Below are 17824 nucleotides of genomic sequence, written 5' to 3' on the forward strand. Positions count from 1 at the left end.
CCCACTTTATCATGCACTGATTTTACTGTTTTTACCTCATGTTATGTTGCTAGTTTGTCTTATGTATTTACATAAATTCTCATGTCTTGTTTTTAGCATATAAGTTTGCTATGAGTAAAGGATATCAAACTATCTTCAAAATATTGTAGATCATCAACAAAAACCATGGTTCTTTGATTTTTTTTTTTTTTTTTCTTTGTTTTGTCCTTCATAGTTTAAAACTTTGAGTTTTGGTAGGCTCGTCGTCTGATTCAACCCCCCATATCTCAATGTGTTTTTCCATTAGAGGTGCATGGTCATATATGTCTTGTGTTTTGATTTTACTTTTCACATATTTTTAAAGTTGAAAAGTTGGAATTTCGAAGCCTAGAAGCAGAATTGTGATGAACCGGACCTATGAGATGAAAATGCCATCCTCCCAACGTCAACGTTAACATATTCTCATTATTCAATTTAGGTGGTTGATATGTTTTGATATGCATTATTCTGATGATATGTATGGTTTACTTGTAAGACAAATGTGAACAATAAAAAAATTATCAGCCCTCCATTCCCTCTATTCCATACACAAGGTTGAATTTCTCAATTTGTACTCATACTTATTTCTCATTAGTGGTGCTTATCATTTATAACTCTTCCCTATTCCTTCAAAAAGCTTAGTAATCTCTTCTTATATTTTACTTGAGATTTACTCATCATTATTTATTGTTGTGATTTACCTTTTACCATGAAAAATTGCAGGGATCAGTCAAATTTAGTCGAGTTAATTGTTGTAAGGGCATTGAGAGAATTAAGTAGCACCCCCTTGGATGAATGTAAATATCCTACTGGAATGGATGACCACATAAAGGCATTACATTCTTTACTACATGTTGGTTCCGATGATGTACGGTTTGTGGCAATATGTGGTATGGGAGGCCTCGGAAAAACCACCATCGCAAAGACTATATATAATCACATCTTTAGAAGCTTTAATGGGACTAGCTTTCTTGCAGATGTTAGAGAAGAAGCATCACAAGGAAATAAAGGTTTAGTTTCCTTGCAAAATCGAATTCTCAAAGATATCTTGAAAAGGGACCACAACATAAGCCTTGTTTCTCAAGGATCAACAATGATAAGGGAAAGACTACATAACGAAAAAATTCTTCTTATTCTTGATGATGTGGATGATCATGAACAACTTGATGCATTGGTTGGTGGAATCAATTGGTTTGGTCAAGGAAGCAGGATCATTATAACTACTAGAGATGAACAAAGTTTAAATGATCATAAAGTTGATAAAGATATTCAAATCTACAAGCCTGAAGGACTGAATTTTGGGAATTCTCTTAAACTCCTAAGTTTGTATGCCTTTTCAAAGAACGAACCTCCTGAAAAATATAAACAGCTTTCACATGAAATTGTACAATATGCTGAAGGGTTACCCTTAATTCTAGAGGTGTTGGGTTCTTTTTTATTTGGCAAAGACAAAAGAATGGAAAGAAACATTAGAAGAATTGAAAGATATTTTTGATGACAAGGTCTCTGGAATGTCAATAAAAAACTATGATGACAAAGTCTTTGGGAGGTTGAAGATAAGTTACGATAAATTAAGTGATCATGCAAAAACTATATTTCTTGATGTTGCATGCCATTTTGTTGGATGGAGAGTAGATCGAGTTATTTCAATATGGGAAGCGTGTGGATTGCATCCAAGATTAGCAATAAAAGAACTCACTCAAAAACACCTCATGAAGATTTTGGAAAAAAGATTGACAATGCATGACCAACTTCGATATGGGAAGGGGAATTGTCTCGAAAGACAGCTGTGGAGACCTCACCAAACGTTCTAGATTGTGGTCTATTGATGCAATCATGAAGCTATTAAAAGAAGAAATGGTAAGTGACATCTTTTTCTAGTTAACTTTTTGTTGTATATAATCATTTAATCCTAATATGGTCTGTCACTTCATGAGATGGTAAAAAATAGGCAAACAGCACAAATAAAGGTTCGATTCTAACCAACTGCATTGTGTTAAAATACAAAGGTCAGAACGACCTTAAATATATCCCTTCCTAAGACCGTACAGAAATAGGGCTAACACCGGTGTATTTCCCTTAGGACATATAATCATAGTTTTGTCATCATATAGTACTACTAAGTATGAGAGAATCAAGACCTTTTTCTTTTTGTTAAAACTACGAGAGAATCAATCAAGTACAAAAAATATATTTTAACTAAAAAAATTGCAATAAATAGAAAGTGCATTAGATAAGGTTGAAAGCACTTACCTTTTTTTTTTTTTTTGTTCTTTACCCAAAAGAAAAAATCTTTACTTTTTTTTATTTTTTTATTTTTCTGTGTATCAAATTATCTTTACTTGGAATACTATTTTTCTGCTATAGGGAATTCAAATGGTTGAAGGTATCCTCCTTGATTGGAAGTTTGAATCTGCAGCCAAAGATGATTTAAGCTACGAAAACTTTGTGAAGATGCACAATTCAAGATTTCTCCATTTTGACTTCTCCGATGTTAATGTCAATGGGGATTTTCCTCGTCTTCCTTCTAAAATAAGATGGTTTCATTGGAACTCATGCCCTTTGACAGTTCTACCAGCCAATTTTTATCATGAAGAATTAGTTCTTCTCGAGTTATCAGAGAGTGATATCAAACTAGATTGGAATGATAAACCTCAAAATAAAAATAAGGTACAGTATTACTGCAATTGCCTTTTTTTTTTTTTTTTTTGATAGGTAAGGGAGGATGTAGGATGTGAACCAGAAGACTTGAACTCAAGACCTCCTGATAGCAATGGGTCTTTACGCACCACTTGCTACCAAGTGCACTAGGCACTTGACCACTTTCCCCCTTTTTTCTCTTACTTGTTTCTTTATTAAATTATAAGTTGCGAGTAGTAATTTGCATAATTTCTTCCTTTGACAGCGGTTCCAAAAGTTGAAGGTTCTTATTATGTATGAATGTCGCAATCTCTTTGACTCTCCCGACTTTTTCGCATGGTTTCCCTGCTTACAAAGATTGGATCTTTCATGGTGCATTTCTCTTTTGGAACTCCCAGATAGTATTTGTCAAATCGTTTCTCTCAAAAGTCTTATTCTCGATGATTGTAAATCATTCAATGAGTTACCTACCTCCATAGGTGATCTAAAACATTTGGTTGAACTTTCCGTATCGGGGACGAAGATTAAAGAACTGCCTGATGGTGTAGGGCAGTTAGAAAAGCTTGAGAAATTAAATGTCTCATGGTGCTTGAAGCTAGGGAGGCTACCAACATCGATGGGTAGAATGAGGAGTTTGCTTCGCTTTGAGCTTGGAGGTACTATTATTGTAAATTTACCAGATGATTTTTCAAAGCTCTCAGGCTTAGAGGTGTTAAAAATGGGAATTCATACAGATTGTGAAGAGTTGGGTTGTAACAAATTAACAAAGTTACCGGATTTGTCAAGTCTGAAAAGATTGAGAGTTTTAGATATCAACCATTGTGTAAACCTAGAGGAAATTCACGGCCTCGAAAAATTTGAATCACTGGAAGAGTTGGAAGCGAGGTGTTGCTACAAATTAACAGACACAACGAAGCAGACACATGGACAGGTCGTCTTACTTATCTATCTATTTCTCTTTCTCTTTCTCTTTCTCTTTATCTCCTCCGTTAACTTTAATTTTGGAACTTTCTCTTCTACATACATATATAGCAGGCAGCTAGCGCTGTAATAAGTAAGTATAGCTTAAAATAGTTATTACCAATTAATTATTAGTTTCTATATATATATATATATGCATGATTGACAGACAAGTCTGTTTTTTCTCACTCTTTATATACAGGGAATGTTTCTTCATAATTTTGATGGCCAAGAAGGTGGTGGTGGTGGTGGTAGTGGTGGTCAGGGAAATAATTTAATTGATGAGATCCATCATTATGGTTCAGTACCAATTCTCTGTGTTGTTTTTGCATTCCAACCTTGGACTCTGGAATGAATGAAGGGCAGAGCTGTGCGAGTAAACATTGTTTTTGAAATTGAAGCTTCAATCCGTTGGAGATCAGGAAAAGAGAAATCCTGTATTTGTTCGATCAGAATTGAGGATATTAAAATTACTCCTCGAGATGTAATCTACATACACCATTTCAATGTCAATGGGTTTCCGTTTCAAAGCAAAGCGGCTATCGAGAAATTCACCATACAGAGCCTGGAACGATACGAACAATCCGGACAATATCCTTCTGTGAGTGTCAAAGTGAAATTCTGGAAGGTGTTGTTCGAAAACAAGGAATCAGAGCAGCAAATGCCTAACCAACAATCCAGTGCTATGTTGGTTGCAGATTTCTTCAGATGGTCATCAGATGCTGCTGCTGCTGCTGCTGCTGATGATGATGATGATGAGGTGGAGGAATCACAGGATGAAGAAGAAGAAGAATAACAGAACAGTAGATTATTATTTCCCGACTTGGAAGGGGAAGAGGAAGAGATGCTGAGGCCAAGCAAGAGATCTCGTCTCCATTACAACCATCATGATGCAGCTGCAGGTCCTTCTCATCGATCTTAGCCTGACTTTTAACACCAATAATTAATGGAAGTAATTGTGGAATCAAATAATAAAGAATTTAATCTGGGCAAATGCTGAGCCAACAATAACAACAACCGAACATTGATGATGATGATGATAATGTTCATGTTTAGGGGTTTCCCTCTGATGATATTAGAACAATAATAAATTTCTTATTTGGTTCTTCATATGGTGGGGTTAGAGGACCCTACACTAGTACTGTTCCTGATGAGGTAGTAGAGGAAGAAGAAGGTAACATAGCTGGTCTCATTGCTTTGATCAATGATTCACAAACGTCATTTTTTTTCTTTCTTTTTTTCTTTTATTTTGATGAAATAAAAAATTATCTAAATAAAGCAAGTTAGAGAGGTCCAGCTGGTGGAAAAGGAGGAGTTATCTCCTTCTCCGGTAAGTAGTGAAAAGTAACGTTGATAAAGCTGTGTGAGACTTCACCTATGTGCAAAAAAAGGGGTAGGGAAAGCCACGAAATGTTGGCAACATCTGAATATATTGTTGAGCCACGAAAACAGTTCCTTGTCTTACAACCACGGCACACATGATAAATGACAATCCCCTGCTGTTGATCATGATCAGGCTATCGAATCCCTGGTTGTAACACTGTCATCGATCACGTTTTGACTTGAGTCTTCCACTACCTTTGATCATCACCCACGAGTCTCTTCTTTGTGGAAGAAAGAGGAAAAGATTAAGACAAAGCTTGTAGGAACCCAAGACAAGTATAGATAAAATACTCTGTCCTAACCCTAAACTCAGCTCAACATTAATGAATTGGGTTGGTCTATCTCAATATGTGACGAACTGAACCGATTCATATGTAGATTCCCACTAACCCACTAACCTAGTAATTAATTAAACCCACATAGAAACTACTAACAATATGATTTTGTGAAAAAATATGGTGATTTGAATTGTGAAATGCAAACACGCATGATTAAGTGGTGTCGATTTTCTCATAGACTTTTAACATGTGAACGGAGACAAAATCTCCATTCATTTATGAGGGAATGGGACAATGCATCTATGGACACTTTGTTTACACATATTGATAAGGAGGCCAAATATATTTTATTTGGCAATTGCAAGGACGGTGCGTGAAATCAGGAGGTAAAAGGTGCACCTATCATGTTTGCCTCACACAAGACGAAGAGTTCAAGGAATTGATGCGCATTGTACATTCTCATTCCCTGACCAACAACTCATAGCATGTCCCCACCATTTCTTGTTACCACTGTCCCACCCCAATTGGGGTGTCAACCGGTTGAATTTGGTCAGGCCTAAACGGGCTTTAAACGTTGCTGCCCTAAAATAATTTATTAGAAAATCAGAGAGAAAAAAACCAAGAGAAGACTTTATCCTTTCTTTCTATCCATTTCTTAAATTTATTTTTTTTCAAAAAAAAAAAGGATAAGAACCGCACCCAGCATCCATCACCTATTCACTATCAAAATCTTGCCACCATTTGTTCATTAATTTGCATTCTTACTGCTGATCTTGAACATGCTTATTGAAATCAACATACTGCACAACCATAGGACAGCTCAAGTTAATTATATTACTCTTAGGCTGAAAGCCTTCTTTCCTAAAAACACACTATCGTAGCTCTCAATATTTAATAACATGCAATTGCAACAAAACTAACCATGCATCAAATCATGTTCTTTCAACTCTAGAGAGTTGATGATGTATGAGTAACAAGAAATACCTCAATTTTGAAATTAAAGAACGAGTAAGACCACACAATTTTAACCAATTTGAATATATATTCAATCAACATGCCATATGCATTTCTCGCAGTAGTTGTTGATGCTAAGACCATAGTTGGCCATTATTATAAATGCTTGAAAGGTTACCAAGATATAGGAGAACAACATTTGTAACGACCTACCTCTGTTGCATGATCTTGAACTTTCTTTTCCCCAGTTTTTCATAAGCATTAAGCGTATAATACAACACAATAAATAAAAAGATAATAAATTCAGAATGACCTTCTAATCAAGTATAGTTGCTTTTTATTGATATATTCTTACTGCAAAAATATTTTCCTTTGATTAAATGTAGTCCCTTCACGTCATCATTCATGCTCATACACTCTCTTGGCGATTCCATGGAGCACTAGACTGCAATTTCAATTATTGACGTTATGCAATCTTGCAATTGATCTGCCCTAGTCCTATGACTAGGACCTTTAATCTTATTGATAGCAACCTCTTCAATCTCTTCACTTTGTTCTTCTTCGGATAGTGTATTGGATCTAAAATTTGCATCACATGTACAGGTAAAGCTGTCATTGCAAAGTTATGGAGATTTAAAGTCATCAGTAAACATCTGATCTGTTGACCTTTTTCCTGTGAACATCTCCAATAACAGTATCGCATAGCTAAACACGTCTCCTTGTATATTTGCCCTTCCACCCATTCCATATTCTGAAATTTAGAAACCTCTCGTTGTTAGTATATGTTATATATATATACAATAAATTATGGTCTGTGATGTGAAAATTGTGAACATATTAGTCAAAAATAGTGAGTTACATGGTCATTTCTTCAATCCAGGAACCATGATTCTTTTGATAATGTTAAAAAAAATCCAATCTAAATTCGGTCCAATGTGTTACTAGTATAATTAATTTCTATTTGAAACGAATATGGATAAAACAATGATCCACCCTAATTAAGATAGAAAAGTGTGTTGATACACCTAATCAATTATTGAGAACAAGACTTGAATATCGAATAAAAGTTGGATTAAAGTATTAACCTAATAAACCGGATCTTTAGATTTGCACCCTTATCCTAAATCATTATTTGGGTCATATTTAATAGCCTACAATGGATTCTAATTGGAATAGACAGAAAAAACTTAGTAAATGACATTTAGATCCACAGAATAAAAAATTAATATATTGATTGATAACTTAGAATAAAATTATATAACTCATCTGTTACCTGGAGTAGCACAACCAATAGATCCTTTTATCCCATTGGTACTAGTTTGAGATTGGGATGAATTGGCGTTGGGTTCTGAAAGTAGCTTCGCCAAACCAAAATCACTGACATGTGCAATCATATCACTGTCAAGTAGAACATTGTTTGGCTTCAAGTCACAATGAACAATTGGTGCATAACAGTTATAATGAAGGTATTCCAAAGCAGAAGCCACATCAATTGCAATGTTAATCTTTGAATAAGGCTTAAATTCCTTGAATGATTATGTGCTTCCACCGGCAATTGCAACCAATCATCTAAACTCCCATTGGGCATGAACTCATAAACAAGGGCTTTGAAAGTGTAATCATGCATCGATTACTTGTAACTATTGTCATGTAATCAACCTGATGGATTTACATTTTATTATTATTATTTTTTTCTATTCAACCATCATACAATAGAGTAGATGGAGTATTTTGGATAATCGAGATGTCAAAACTTATGTCAACAACACATCAACATCGTAATGATGTTTTGTTTCGAAATCTCTGGGTGTGAGGACAAAGTGTGTCAGATTTTCCCCCTTGAAAGGAAAAGAGGTTTAGAGTCTCAAGTTGACAAAGAGTTGCAACCGAGATAGGGTTAAGGACCCATAAACAAGTAAAAAAAATGACTCCACATCAAACTGGTCTAACCAAATGTTAGGATTCATGTCAGGTTGCAATCTGAGCAAGGTGTTATGTACATCGATTCATGTGGTCAAAACCTGACTTCTACCTTAGTTTGATAAGTTATATGAGCCAAGTAAGCATGGATTAGGCAAACATGATACAAATAAATCAACAAACTAAGGAAAGGGGACATATCTCTATCCAAGTATCTGCACGGTTTGTATATTGAATGTAAAGTCATTTAAATGAAGTAGTTGGGTTTTTAGCTGATGGCCATGCCGAAGGTGGAGGTGGGGATTTTCAGACATTTGTATCCCGTCCGAGTATGCATGGACGTTAATCCTGTACTTTTTCTTTTTTCTTAATATATTCAATGCTGACCGTATAGTGAAAAATAATCATTTGATAGTCCAAAGTGGTCAACAGCCATGTGGGATATGCAAGTGAGCTCCCAGTGATGAAGTAGCTATTGACTTCGGTTGGAAGTTAGGGCCAATTTGAATTTGACATGTTTGACCCCTGTGGTATGCAGTTCCATACCATACCTTAACACTAGTGTAGCCCATGGCAGATGAGGGTGCAAGCATTTTGACGTGTAGGGTCCTGCGATGACTTAAAAATGTCGCAACGCTTACGATTTGATGTTTGTATTCTTGCTTGGACTCGGCTGTAATGTTTAGGGTGCATCACTTTCAACACTTCATATATGAGCTCAGTTTTTTAATCTAAGGTTAGAGCAATGACTTCCTGCTACCCAAGGGGGAAAATATAATGTTTTCATCATGTATAGGCTAGCATCTAGTCATTGTATGGGTATAAATTAGTGAATGGGTGTTGATTGATGAGCTTGATTGGATGGAGCCCAATATAGGAGGTGGTTTTCTTAATGGGTAATGGGTTTTCTGGTTAACTTGCTCCGATGTGTAAAGTTTGTTTCTGATATGTGGGCCTATTAACATCTGAGGCTTCAGTCTGATAGGGTTGGTCCCTGCTCCTAGTCTGTATAATGTTAACAATGCTCATTAGTTGCTAACCCTAGCAATTGTGTGGACAAAAGACAAGGTCAACAGAGATGGTCTAAATTGAAGAGGATCGTCTCCTTCAAACGATATGGATCCAGGTTGTATAAATAACTTCATTCAGTACTAACTCAACAAAGAAATTATGGGAGCTAACTTCGAATGGATAGTTTTCATCAACTTCCTTTTATCCGTCAACACTCCACAATGGAGATCTGGAACCATTAATTTCTTGTATTCAAATTTGCATATCCCATCCTATGGTGTTGGCATTCCTTGATTTTTGCAGAGTTGGTACCCCTTGGTTCTTTTCGCTAAGGTCAAACCGCTTGTGTAGGAATACAATAGGGGGAATTTGGACCATCATATGTAAATTCCCCAAATTACAAGCATCTTTAAACAGATAAGTCAGCATCACTCATTCAGCAATTCGCTTGTCTTATCCATTGCTGGATTCTTTTTACCTCTCTTTGTATATTTAAAATCTCAATAAAGTAGTTTAATTATCAATTAAATCCAATCTGTTGTCGATTAAATCTCGAATTTAATTATTAGGAGAGACAAATATAGTTCAAAAGATAAATTGGGAAATTTATTGAAGGTAAAGAGATTGTTGCCTGATCATTGTTGCCCCTGCACCAATACGGTGGCTAATGAAAACGTCTGCAGGGGCATCAAGGGATACAATTTTTATTTTAAAGAGGGCGGGACGTTAATTTCACACGCTTTGGTGTTTGGGCACATGACCCATCTGACTAGATAACGTTCTTTTTCCCTTTAATTAAATACCTTGAATAAGCATATACTTGCTGGTAGTATTAGGCAAAATGGATGGATTCCAATTAGAGACAGAAGTTGCAAAAAAAAGAGAGATTTTAATAAACAATCACTGCTAGTTATTCAAAAAAAAAAATTTATAATATTGATATACCAAATAGGCTAGATTAGCCCCCCAAAATTTTTTTATCAAACATTAAAATATAGAATTAAAAAAAAAAAAAAAAAAACCCTGACTATCTTAGAGTCCAAAATAATCCTAGAACCTAAACTATAATCATCTAATTTATTCTTCGACAGCAGCCACAGTAAAATCAACTTGAAGAGGAAGTGAAGGTCCTTCATTGCCTATTAAGATGGTATGTGCACCAGAAGGCAACAATTTGTAACTATTTTTCTCCACCAAGAACAAGCTTTTGCATGCATTGAATGTGAATTTCAAATTCTTGCTCTCTCCTGCCGGCACAAACACCCTCTGGAACCCAATCACCTGCTTAGAATGAGTACCTACAACCCCAGCCGGAGGTACTGAGTACACAATGAGGACATCATCCCCATCCATGGTTCCAACATTTTGGACTTCAACCTCTAACTCATAGTCATAGTCAATTGTGGAACAATCCAAATCATCAACTAGAACAGATTCACATAAGGGTCTTCCTGCATCATCCAAATAGTCGAGGCGACGGCAATGCTGGTATTTGTCCAATTTAACATTAACTGATCTATGAGCCCTCACAATTTTGTAGTTAAACTGGGTGTAGCTCAGCCCATAACCAAAAGGGTAAACAGTAGAGCCATTGAAGAACTTGTAAGTCCTTCCTGGATACCCCAACTCATCAACCGGTCTCAATGGCATAGATGTCATTGGAAGCTTGTTAATATAATCATTCGTGTACCATGTAATTGGTAACTTCCCTCCTGATAACACAAACAAACAAAGATAAAAATGTAACAAGAAATATTAAGGAATAAGGTAAGAATAAAGAGCAGGATTGATCGATCAGAGTGAATGAAGGAGACCTTAGCTTTCAGTTTAAATATAAGTTTCTTTGAGATTGAATCAAGAGGATGTTTACATGGATGACTGTATATGGTGAGTTTAAGATGCCTACAGAGTTACTATTAAGGAATTACACTTACCAGGATTGTATTTTCCAAAGACAACATCAGCGATGGCGCGCCCACCTTCCTCTCCAGGATAGCCAGCCCAAAGGATGGCTGCGATTTTGGAATCTCCCTTGGCAAAAGAAATATCAACACCACCAGCAGACATGACCATAAGAATGACTGGACCTTTGGCAACATCTCTAACTTGTTTGATCAACTGTTCTTGATAACCAGGAAGATTTAGGTCAATTCGATCCAAACCCTCTTGCTCGATCGATGTGTCCAACCCAACAATAATAATAGTAGCATCTGCATTCTTTGCAGCTTCCATGGCAGGGAATATCAAGCTATCATTTTTGCATTGTACATCATCACATCCCTTTGCATATGTCAAAGTTGCAAATTTAGAGAGACCATCCAAGGGACTAGTAATCTTGCATGGAATACACTACAATAAACTAAGAATATGTTCAGACAATCATAGTTGGTCATAGTGGTGGTAGCATTTGCATGTGGGCCAACAACTGCAATGTTCTTGAATTTCTTATGATCTAAAGGCAAGGTATTGTTGTCATTCTTAAGCAAAACAATTCCTTCCCTTGCAGCCTCAGCTGATAACTCAATGTGTTCATCTGAACAAACACTTTCTGCCCCAATGGATGTCAAGGAAGGACTGCTACCATCAAAAAAGCCAAGCCTCATAAGCACAACATAAAGATTGTTCAAAGCCTTGTCTATGTCTGCTTCTTTCACTTTGCCACTTAATGTTGCATTCTCCATGTAATTGGTATAAGAATCTCCACAATTCAAATCCATTCCTGCTCTCATCGCTTGTGCAGAAGCATCTTCAAAGCCATCACCCAAAAATTTGTGATTTCCAACCATTGTTTGAATGGAATCACAATCAGAGACAATATACCTATATATAAACATATAAGAAACCATGCATCAATTAATACTATTAAGTAAATTAGGGCTGCATCAGGGTCGGGTTGGGCATGGCTTTCTAAAACCCCAACCCAACCCTAAAGTCTCCCTGACTTGGGGCTAGAAAAATCCAACCCTGATGCACTCTGAAGAAGAAGATCATCGAAGGAAGAAGAAAGAAAGAATTAAATTTGTAATTTGTTAGTTACCCATGAAGACCCCACTCATCTCTTATGGTCTCTTTGAGAAGCTTTGTATCAGCACATGTAGGGATGCCATTAACACTGTTATAAGAACACATAATACTACTAACATCTCCATCTCGAATACACATCTCAAAGGGACGATTGAATGTCTCCACTATATCTTGTTGTGAAACCTGTAATATAATTAAGCCAATTAATTAAAGACATATAAATTACAATTACAAAAAAAAAATAATAATAATAATATAACAAATTAAATCAAGATTGTTTTTTATAAAATATAAAACAAAGTAAGTAATTAATAAAAAAGTCAATTTAATTAATTACCTTAGCATCATAAGAATAACGTTCAACTCCATTCCAATTATCAACATCATAGGCAGTATAGTGCTTACAACAAGCAGAAACCTTGAGAGGTCTAGAGTTCAAGTCCTTATAATAATAATTAGGTTTGCTTTCCTCTTCTTCTTCTTCTATATCTTGCAAACCTCTAACATAGTTAACAGCATAAGTACCAACCAAGAATGGATCTTCGCCAGGTGTCTCTGTGATTCTTCCCCATCTTGGATCCCTTACTACATTCATTGTTGGACTCCAATATGTTAATCCACCATGCCCTAAATTGTGCATTGCTCTTGCTTCTGTTGAAACTGCCTGCAATCATAATAATATATATTATATGATATTTAAAAAATAAAAAAGAACGTATCCAATGCAATGACGTGGTCACGGGTTCGAGTCTGGAAACAGACTCTTTGCGAAAGCAGGGGTAAAACTGCGTACATTATGACCCTCCTTCATTGATAATATTATATGATATTAATTTAAACAAAAAAAACAAAAACTGATTATAGGTAATAAATTAATGTATTTATTACCTGGCCTATAGTCTTCCAGAGTGATTGATTGAAGGAAGCTGCCGTTAGAATAACAGTTGGGAAATTAGTTGCAGAAGGAATCTGTTTGGTAAACTGAACCCCAGGACCTTGATTAGAGACACCATGGAGAGCTTCTGACCACCATTCATAGGAAGGTAACCCAACTCTGCTAACTCCATTAGCATGATTTCCAAGTTGCTTCACCTTCTCTCCTAATGTCATTCTATCAATCAAATCCTTAGCCCTAATATTATAAGGAAGAGACTTATCACAGAACCCATATTCTGAAATATCCAATCCTTGGGCCTCAAATCTAGAAGGATCACAGACATGATTATTATAAGCAAATTGAGAACTACTATTTTGAGGTTGAGGTGCAGAAGAAGAAGAAGAACGGAGAGTTCTTGCTGCAGAACCCAATAGAGAAACAGATGAGAGAGCCAAGCAGCAAACAAAAGGAAAAACAAAAACAAAATTCCTCGCCATGACTGTGACCGGCCAGTGAATTCGATCAGTTGCAGATACAGAGTGAATTGAAGAAGAAGCGTATATGGTATGGTGGATATTTATAATATGTAGGTAGGCATGCAAAGTAGATTAATTAAAATTCTAATCAATATCAATCTCTATCTGTTTAATCTTGTTTTATTATCCATAATAAGACTACTTCTCTATCTGTTTAATCCTTTAATATTTATCTACTTACGGTTCTTTACTACGTGCAGTAGAGATGGAATAGGAACAGGATTCCAATAACTGGAGGGATCACTCACGTTACCTTATTATCCTAAAATTAGTTAAGGGAATAAGAAGGCTAACGGGTCGTGTGGTTATAGCATGATTCCTACTCCTAGACACAAACTAATGCTTTTGTATGTGAAAAGCCTATTCAGCCCCCAGGGAAATTGAAAATCCCATCCAAACCAACAATGCCTCTATGCACTCTTTCATTGCCTACTGTGCTGGTGCAGGGGTTACACGATCGGTCTATGTATATCGATTACTGATTTCCTACTCCGATTATTGATTTCTGATTTTGATTACTAAAATATCCTTATAAAAGTGTTTATAATAAGGGTAATATAGTAATATATCATATGTTTTTACAAAAAATTTCGGATTTGAAATCCCCTAAATGGATTCGAACACAAACTAGACATGGATTTTTAACCATCCATTTACATCCCTACATATAGATATAAAATTAAATAATAAGAAAACTTAATCAATTTAGTGTATCATTTTGTAACCTTTTTTTTTTTTTTTTGTTATGAGCATTTGTAACCTTATTTTTATGCTCCTTGTTTTATTCTCTAAAGTTATAAGAGCTGTGTTATCATGGCAAGCGTGAGAGGATGAGGATTAGATTCTATGTATGTCTAAAAGCTCCATGTGGCAAATACAAGATATGAAAGACAATTATGTTTTGGGAACTAGTTTTCTGTCTGGCAGTGTAGCCTACGCCAGCACTCCCATGAATCTATCTCTCTCCTCCTCAATTAAGGGGGCAGATGTGTCCTTTCATATGGAGAGGAGAGAGATAGCCTCCGGGAGTAGGCCACACTCCCGAGTTCTTTTCCCCTTGTGGTTTTTTTTTTTTAATTTTTTTTTAACCCTAAACCCACCCAAAAAGTATAAATGTCACAATTTCATAGATGGGAGGGTGGGATTTTTATCCTCTATATTTTTGTTAGATAAAAGAATGCTACCTAATTGCATAGCCCACGTGGCTCCTCTGCTTAGACATACAAAAGTGCACGGAAGTATCACGTTACCCCCATAAAAATGTGGAAATCCTGTCTAAGATGATGCTTATGTACTCATTCCCATTGGCCAACGTGGTGCAAGCTTTAGAGGCCGAGCCAGCGATCTCATTCCCTTTGTGTGTTTTTTTTTTGTAAATGAGTCCTTACCTTATAAAGTGTGACATCACAAATACAATCCCATCATATGTCGCCAGTTAAATTCTTACTGACCTTTTTGTCCCTGTAAACTTTTTCCTTTTATTAAAGAGAACGCATGACCAACTTTTCAGGTAGACCGAGTAAACCTTAGGCCCGTGTAAGACCATACATGGGCCTAAGGGTTTCAGAGTCCACTGGACCTGTTCAGACTTTAAGATAGGCCAACATAGGTTAGCAAACTTTGCACGTGAGCTAACTGACCAATTCCATAAACTGGAAAAGTATATTAGGATATTCTAGTAATTGTATCCACTCGACATATGAATTTACATAAATACCCTTATTAGTGTAGTCTGATGATTTTACAAAAAAACCTTCCAAGTGCTCTATCCAATTCAGTGATCAATTAATTACCTAGAGGGCCTTTGGTCCTCCAAACATTTTGGTTGCACCAAAGGATGAATTATCAATTAAACACAATTTGTTGTTGTAGTAGATTAAATCTCGAATTTAATTATTAGGAGAGACAAACACAATTCAAAAGATAGATTGGGAAATTTTAATTAAGGGCAAGAGATTGTTGCCCGATTGTACGGTGGCTAATGAAATCACACAGGGGCATTAACATGGATGTAATTTTTATTTTAACAAAGGCGGAACGTTAATGTCACATGCTTTTGTGTTTGGACACAAGATCCACGTGACCAAATAACATTCTTTTTTCCTTTAATTAAATACCTTGAAAAAGCATATAGCAACTAATAGTGTTAGATAAGAAGTGGAAATCACATACTAAAATTTGTATCTATACTCAGGTTATTAGTACAAATGCCATTAACTGAACCTTGTACAAAATAGCGATAGAAATGAAGTTCAAAACCAAGTTCATTATTTGGGAATGAGGACCATATAATAATGTGATTGAGACACATGGTATCGGTGTATATATAGTATAATAAGCTTAACCTGATGGCCATCTAAAGACAGTCGCTAATATTTTTAGGGGACGATCGATGTTCTATACATGGGAGCGCACGGGAGGCATATGGTGTGCTCAGACACATGGAGCGGGGCGGAACAACCATTTCGGTCATTGGGGGGGGGGGGGGCGTGATTGGGGGCTGTAGGAGTATGGGTTGCAGTCAAATTTTTTCCAAAAAGGCAGTGGTGACAGTTTGAGGCTCCCTGCCATGTGAACCCCTAAATAAGACTTCCCTGTCCATCTGATGGTCATAATAATGACCTTCTCTACTCTTAAATGCATATTTTTCATATAAATTCTTCAGTAATCCAAACTTAAACGTTCAAGCACTCTCCTATCTCCCATCTCCCAACTCCTTTAGACTTGTTCCATTCATTTAAAAAGTTCAATTTGCTAGAGAAATGAAGGGAGAGCCTCAAACGTAAAACCCAGTCCATATTTAACCAATCCTCCCAAGTAAGTTGCTTTAGCAGAGAGAGTCACAGGCACCCGGGCCACAACCACACCCCTAGGGTTGGCAATTGGGTTGAGGATCACCAAGGACACCCCCACAACCACCCAATGCACGCCCACACTCCACCGCTACCTCGCACCCCTCCCCTCCCCCCAAACTCACCTTCACACCTTACCCGAAGCACCAGACCCGCTGCCCTCAGCAGACCTTTGCACCATATATACCATCAACTTTCCAACCAAACCGGCCTCCTTCCAACTGCTTACCGACCACCTTCCACCCATCCAACCTCCTACCAGCGCCCTACTTCAGTGTCAGCCACTGAAAATACCAAATCCCCTCAACCCCCAGCGTGGGAGAAGTCCAGCAACGATAATTATGTAATTGGTGAAGCCTGATCTCAGCTTAAAAAAGTACGAGTGATTCTTTCTCAATATTGGGTAGTTTGGAAAGCATTTCAGCTGATTTGGATGTTTTCATGGAGTGGAATTAAATCCTGATGCCAGCATTACTTGGACTTCCTCACATCAAAATTGTTGGAAATTTTTGTGATTACTCTTGTTAAGGATTAAGAACAACTTTTTTTGACAAGTTAAGAAGTCCTTGGTCGATTGAGTATAGTAAACATTTTTTTACAAAAATAAAAAGTATTGTAAATATTTTTGCTTTTTTGGACATTCCAATATAAAGTTCACAAGTTCTTCCAAAACTAGTGGTGTCAACTTGGGACAAGAACTGGAACCCAACCAGGATCAACCAATTAAAAACATAAGTGATTGGAAACAATTATTAATAGGTCAATTTTGGTCATAACCATTAGAGCTTTCATATTTTAGAATCAGAACCGGACCAAATTGATTAACTAGTTAGAACAGATTAAAAAAACCGATTAGGTATCGACTGAGAGTTTATATATGTGTGTTTAGATTTTTTACTCACTATTCATTTTCTTGAGCCAAGCATGCCTCATTAAAATGGGCCATTGAATCCAAGGGATTTATATTCATAGATTTTGTCTAATATTTCTATAAATTGTATGGATCCAATATGCTAAAAACTATTTTCTGTAGGTTCTATTGACTAGCGTTTTGGTCTTCAGACCGATTAAGAATTGGGAACGATTAGAAACTGGAACCAAACCATCCCATTATTAATTGGTACTAGTTCCAAGGTTTGAAATTAATCAGTTAAATGAGACATTTTTAGTCCTGGCTCCAAAAAGATAGAACCGATTAACACCCGTACCAATTAATCGGATCCGTCGTCCAAATTGACACCCCTAACCTGAACCACAAATTTGATTTGCATTGGAGGGGAAATCCATACACTATTTTTTTCCCTCGTTTATATTCATGTAAAAATGAAGAATTTTACTATGATTACAGATGTTATGAGCTCATATATGCAA

At 36.4% G+C, this 17824-nt stretch overlaps 2 protein-coding genes across 2 annotated transcripts in view; one reads left to right on the forward strand and one right to left on the reverse strand.

The window, feature by feature from the left end:
- LOC122639048 (disease resistance protein RPV1-like) overlaps positions 1–4414 on the forward strand; it is a 48825-nt gene extending 44411 nt beyond the window's left edge. Inside the window, exons 2-5 of the mRNA XM_043831887.1 lie at positions 2386–2688; positions 2924–3589; positions 3821–3922; positions 3980–4414. Of these exons, the coding sequence (XP_043687822.1) occupies positions 2395–2688; positions 2924–3589; positions 3821–3922; positions 3980–4414 (1497 nt within the window). The 5' untranslated portion in view covers positions 2386–2394. The remainder of the gene's footprint in view (positions 1–2385; positions 2689–2923; positions 3590–3820; positions 3923–3979) is intronic.
- Positions 4415–10241: 5827 nt separating this feature from the next.
- Positions 10242–13313, reverse strand: LOC122639049 (beta-xylosidase/alpha-L-arabinofuranosidase 1-like). The gene is made up of 6 exons (XM_043831888.1): positions 13077–13313; positions 12526–12852; positions 12202–12371; positions 11545–11984; positions 11099–11512; positions 10242–10876 (listed from the first exon to the last, which is right to left on the reverse strand). Exons 1-6 carry the CDS (start codon positions 13296–13298, stop codon positions 10242–10244), a joined length of 2208 nt encoding a protein of 735 aa, XP_043687823.1. The 5' UTR covers positions 13299–13313.
- Positions 13314–17824: the final 4511 nt, after the last annotated feature.

Source organism: Telopea speciosissima, chromosome 9 (genome assembly GCF_018873765.1).
Source record: "Telopea speciosissima isolate NSW1024214 ecotype Mountain lineage chromosome 9, Tspe_v1, whole genome shotgun sequence".
NCBI classification, from domain to species: domain Eukaryota; kingdom Viridiplantae; phylum Streptophyta; class Magnoliopsida; order Proteales; family Proteaceae; genus Telopea; species Telopea speciosissima.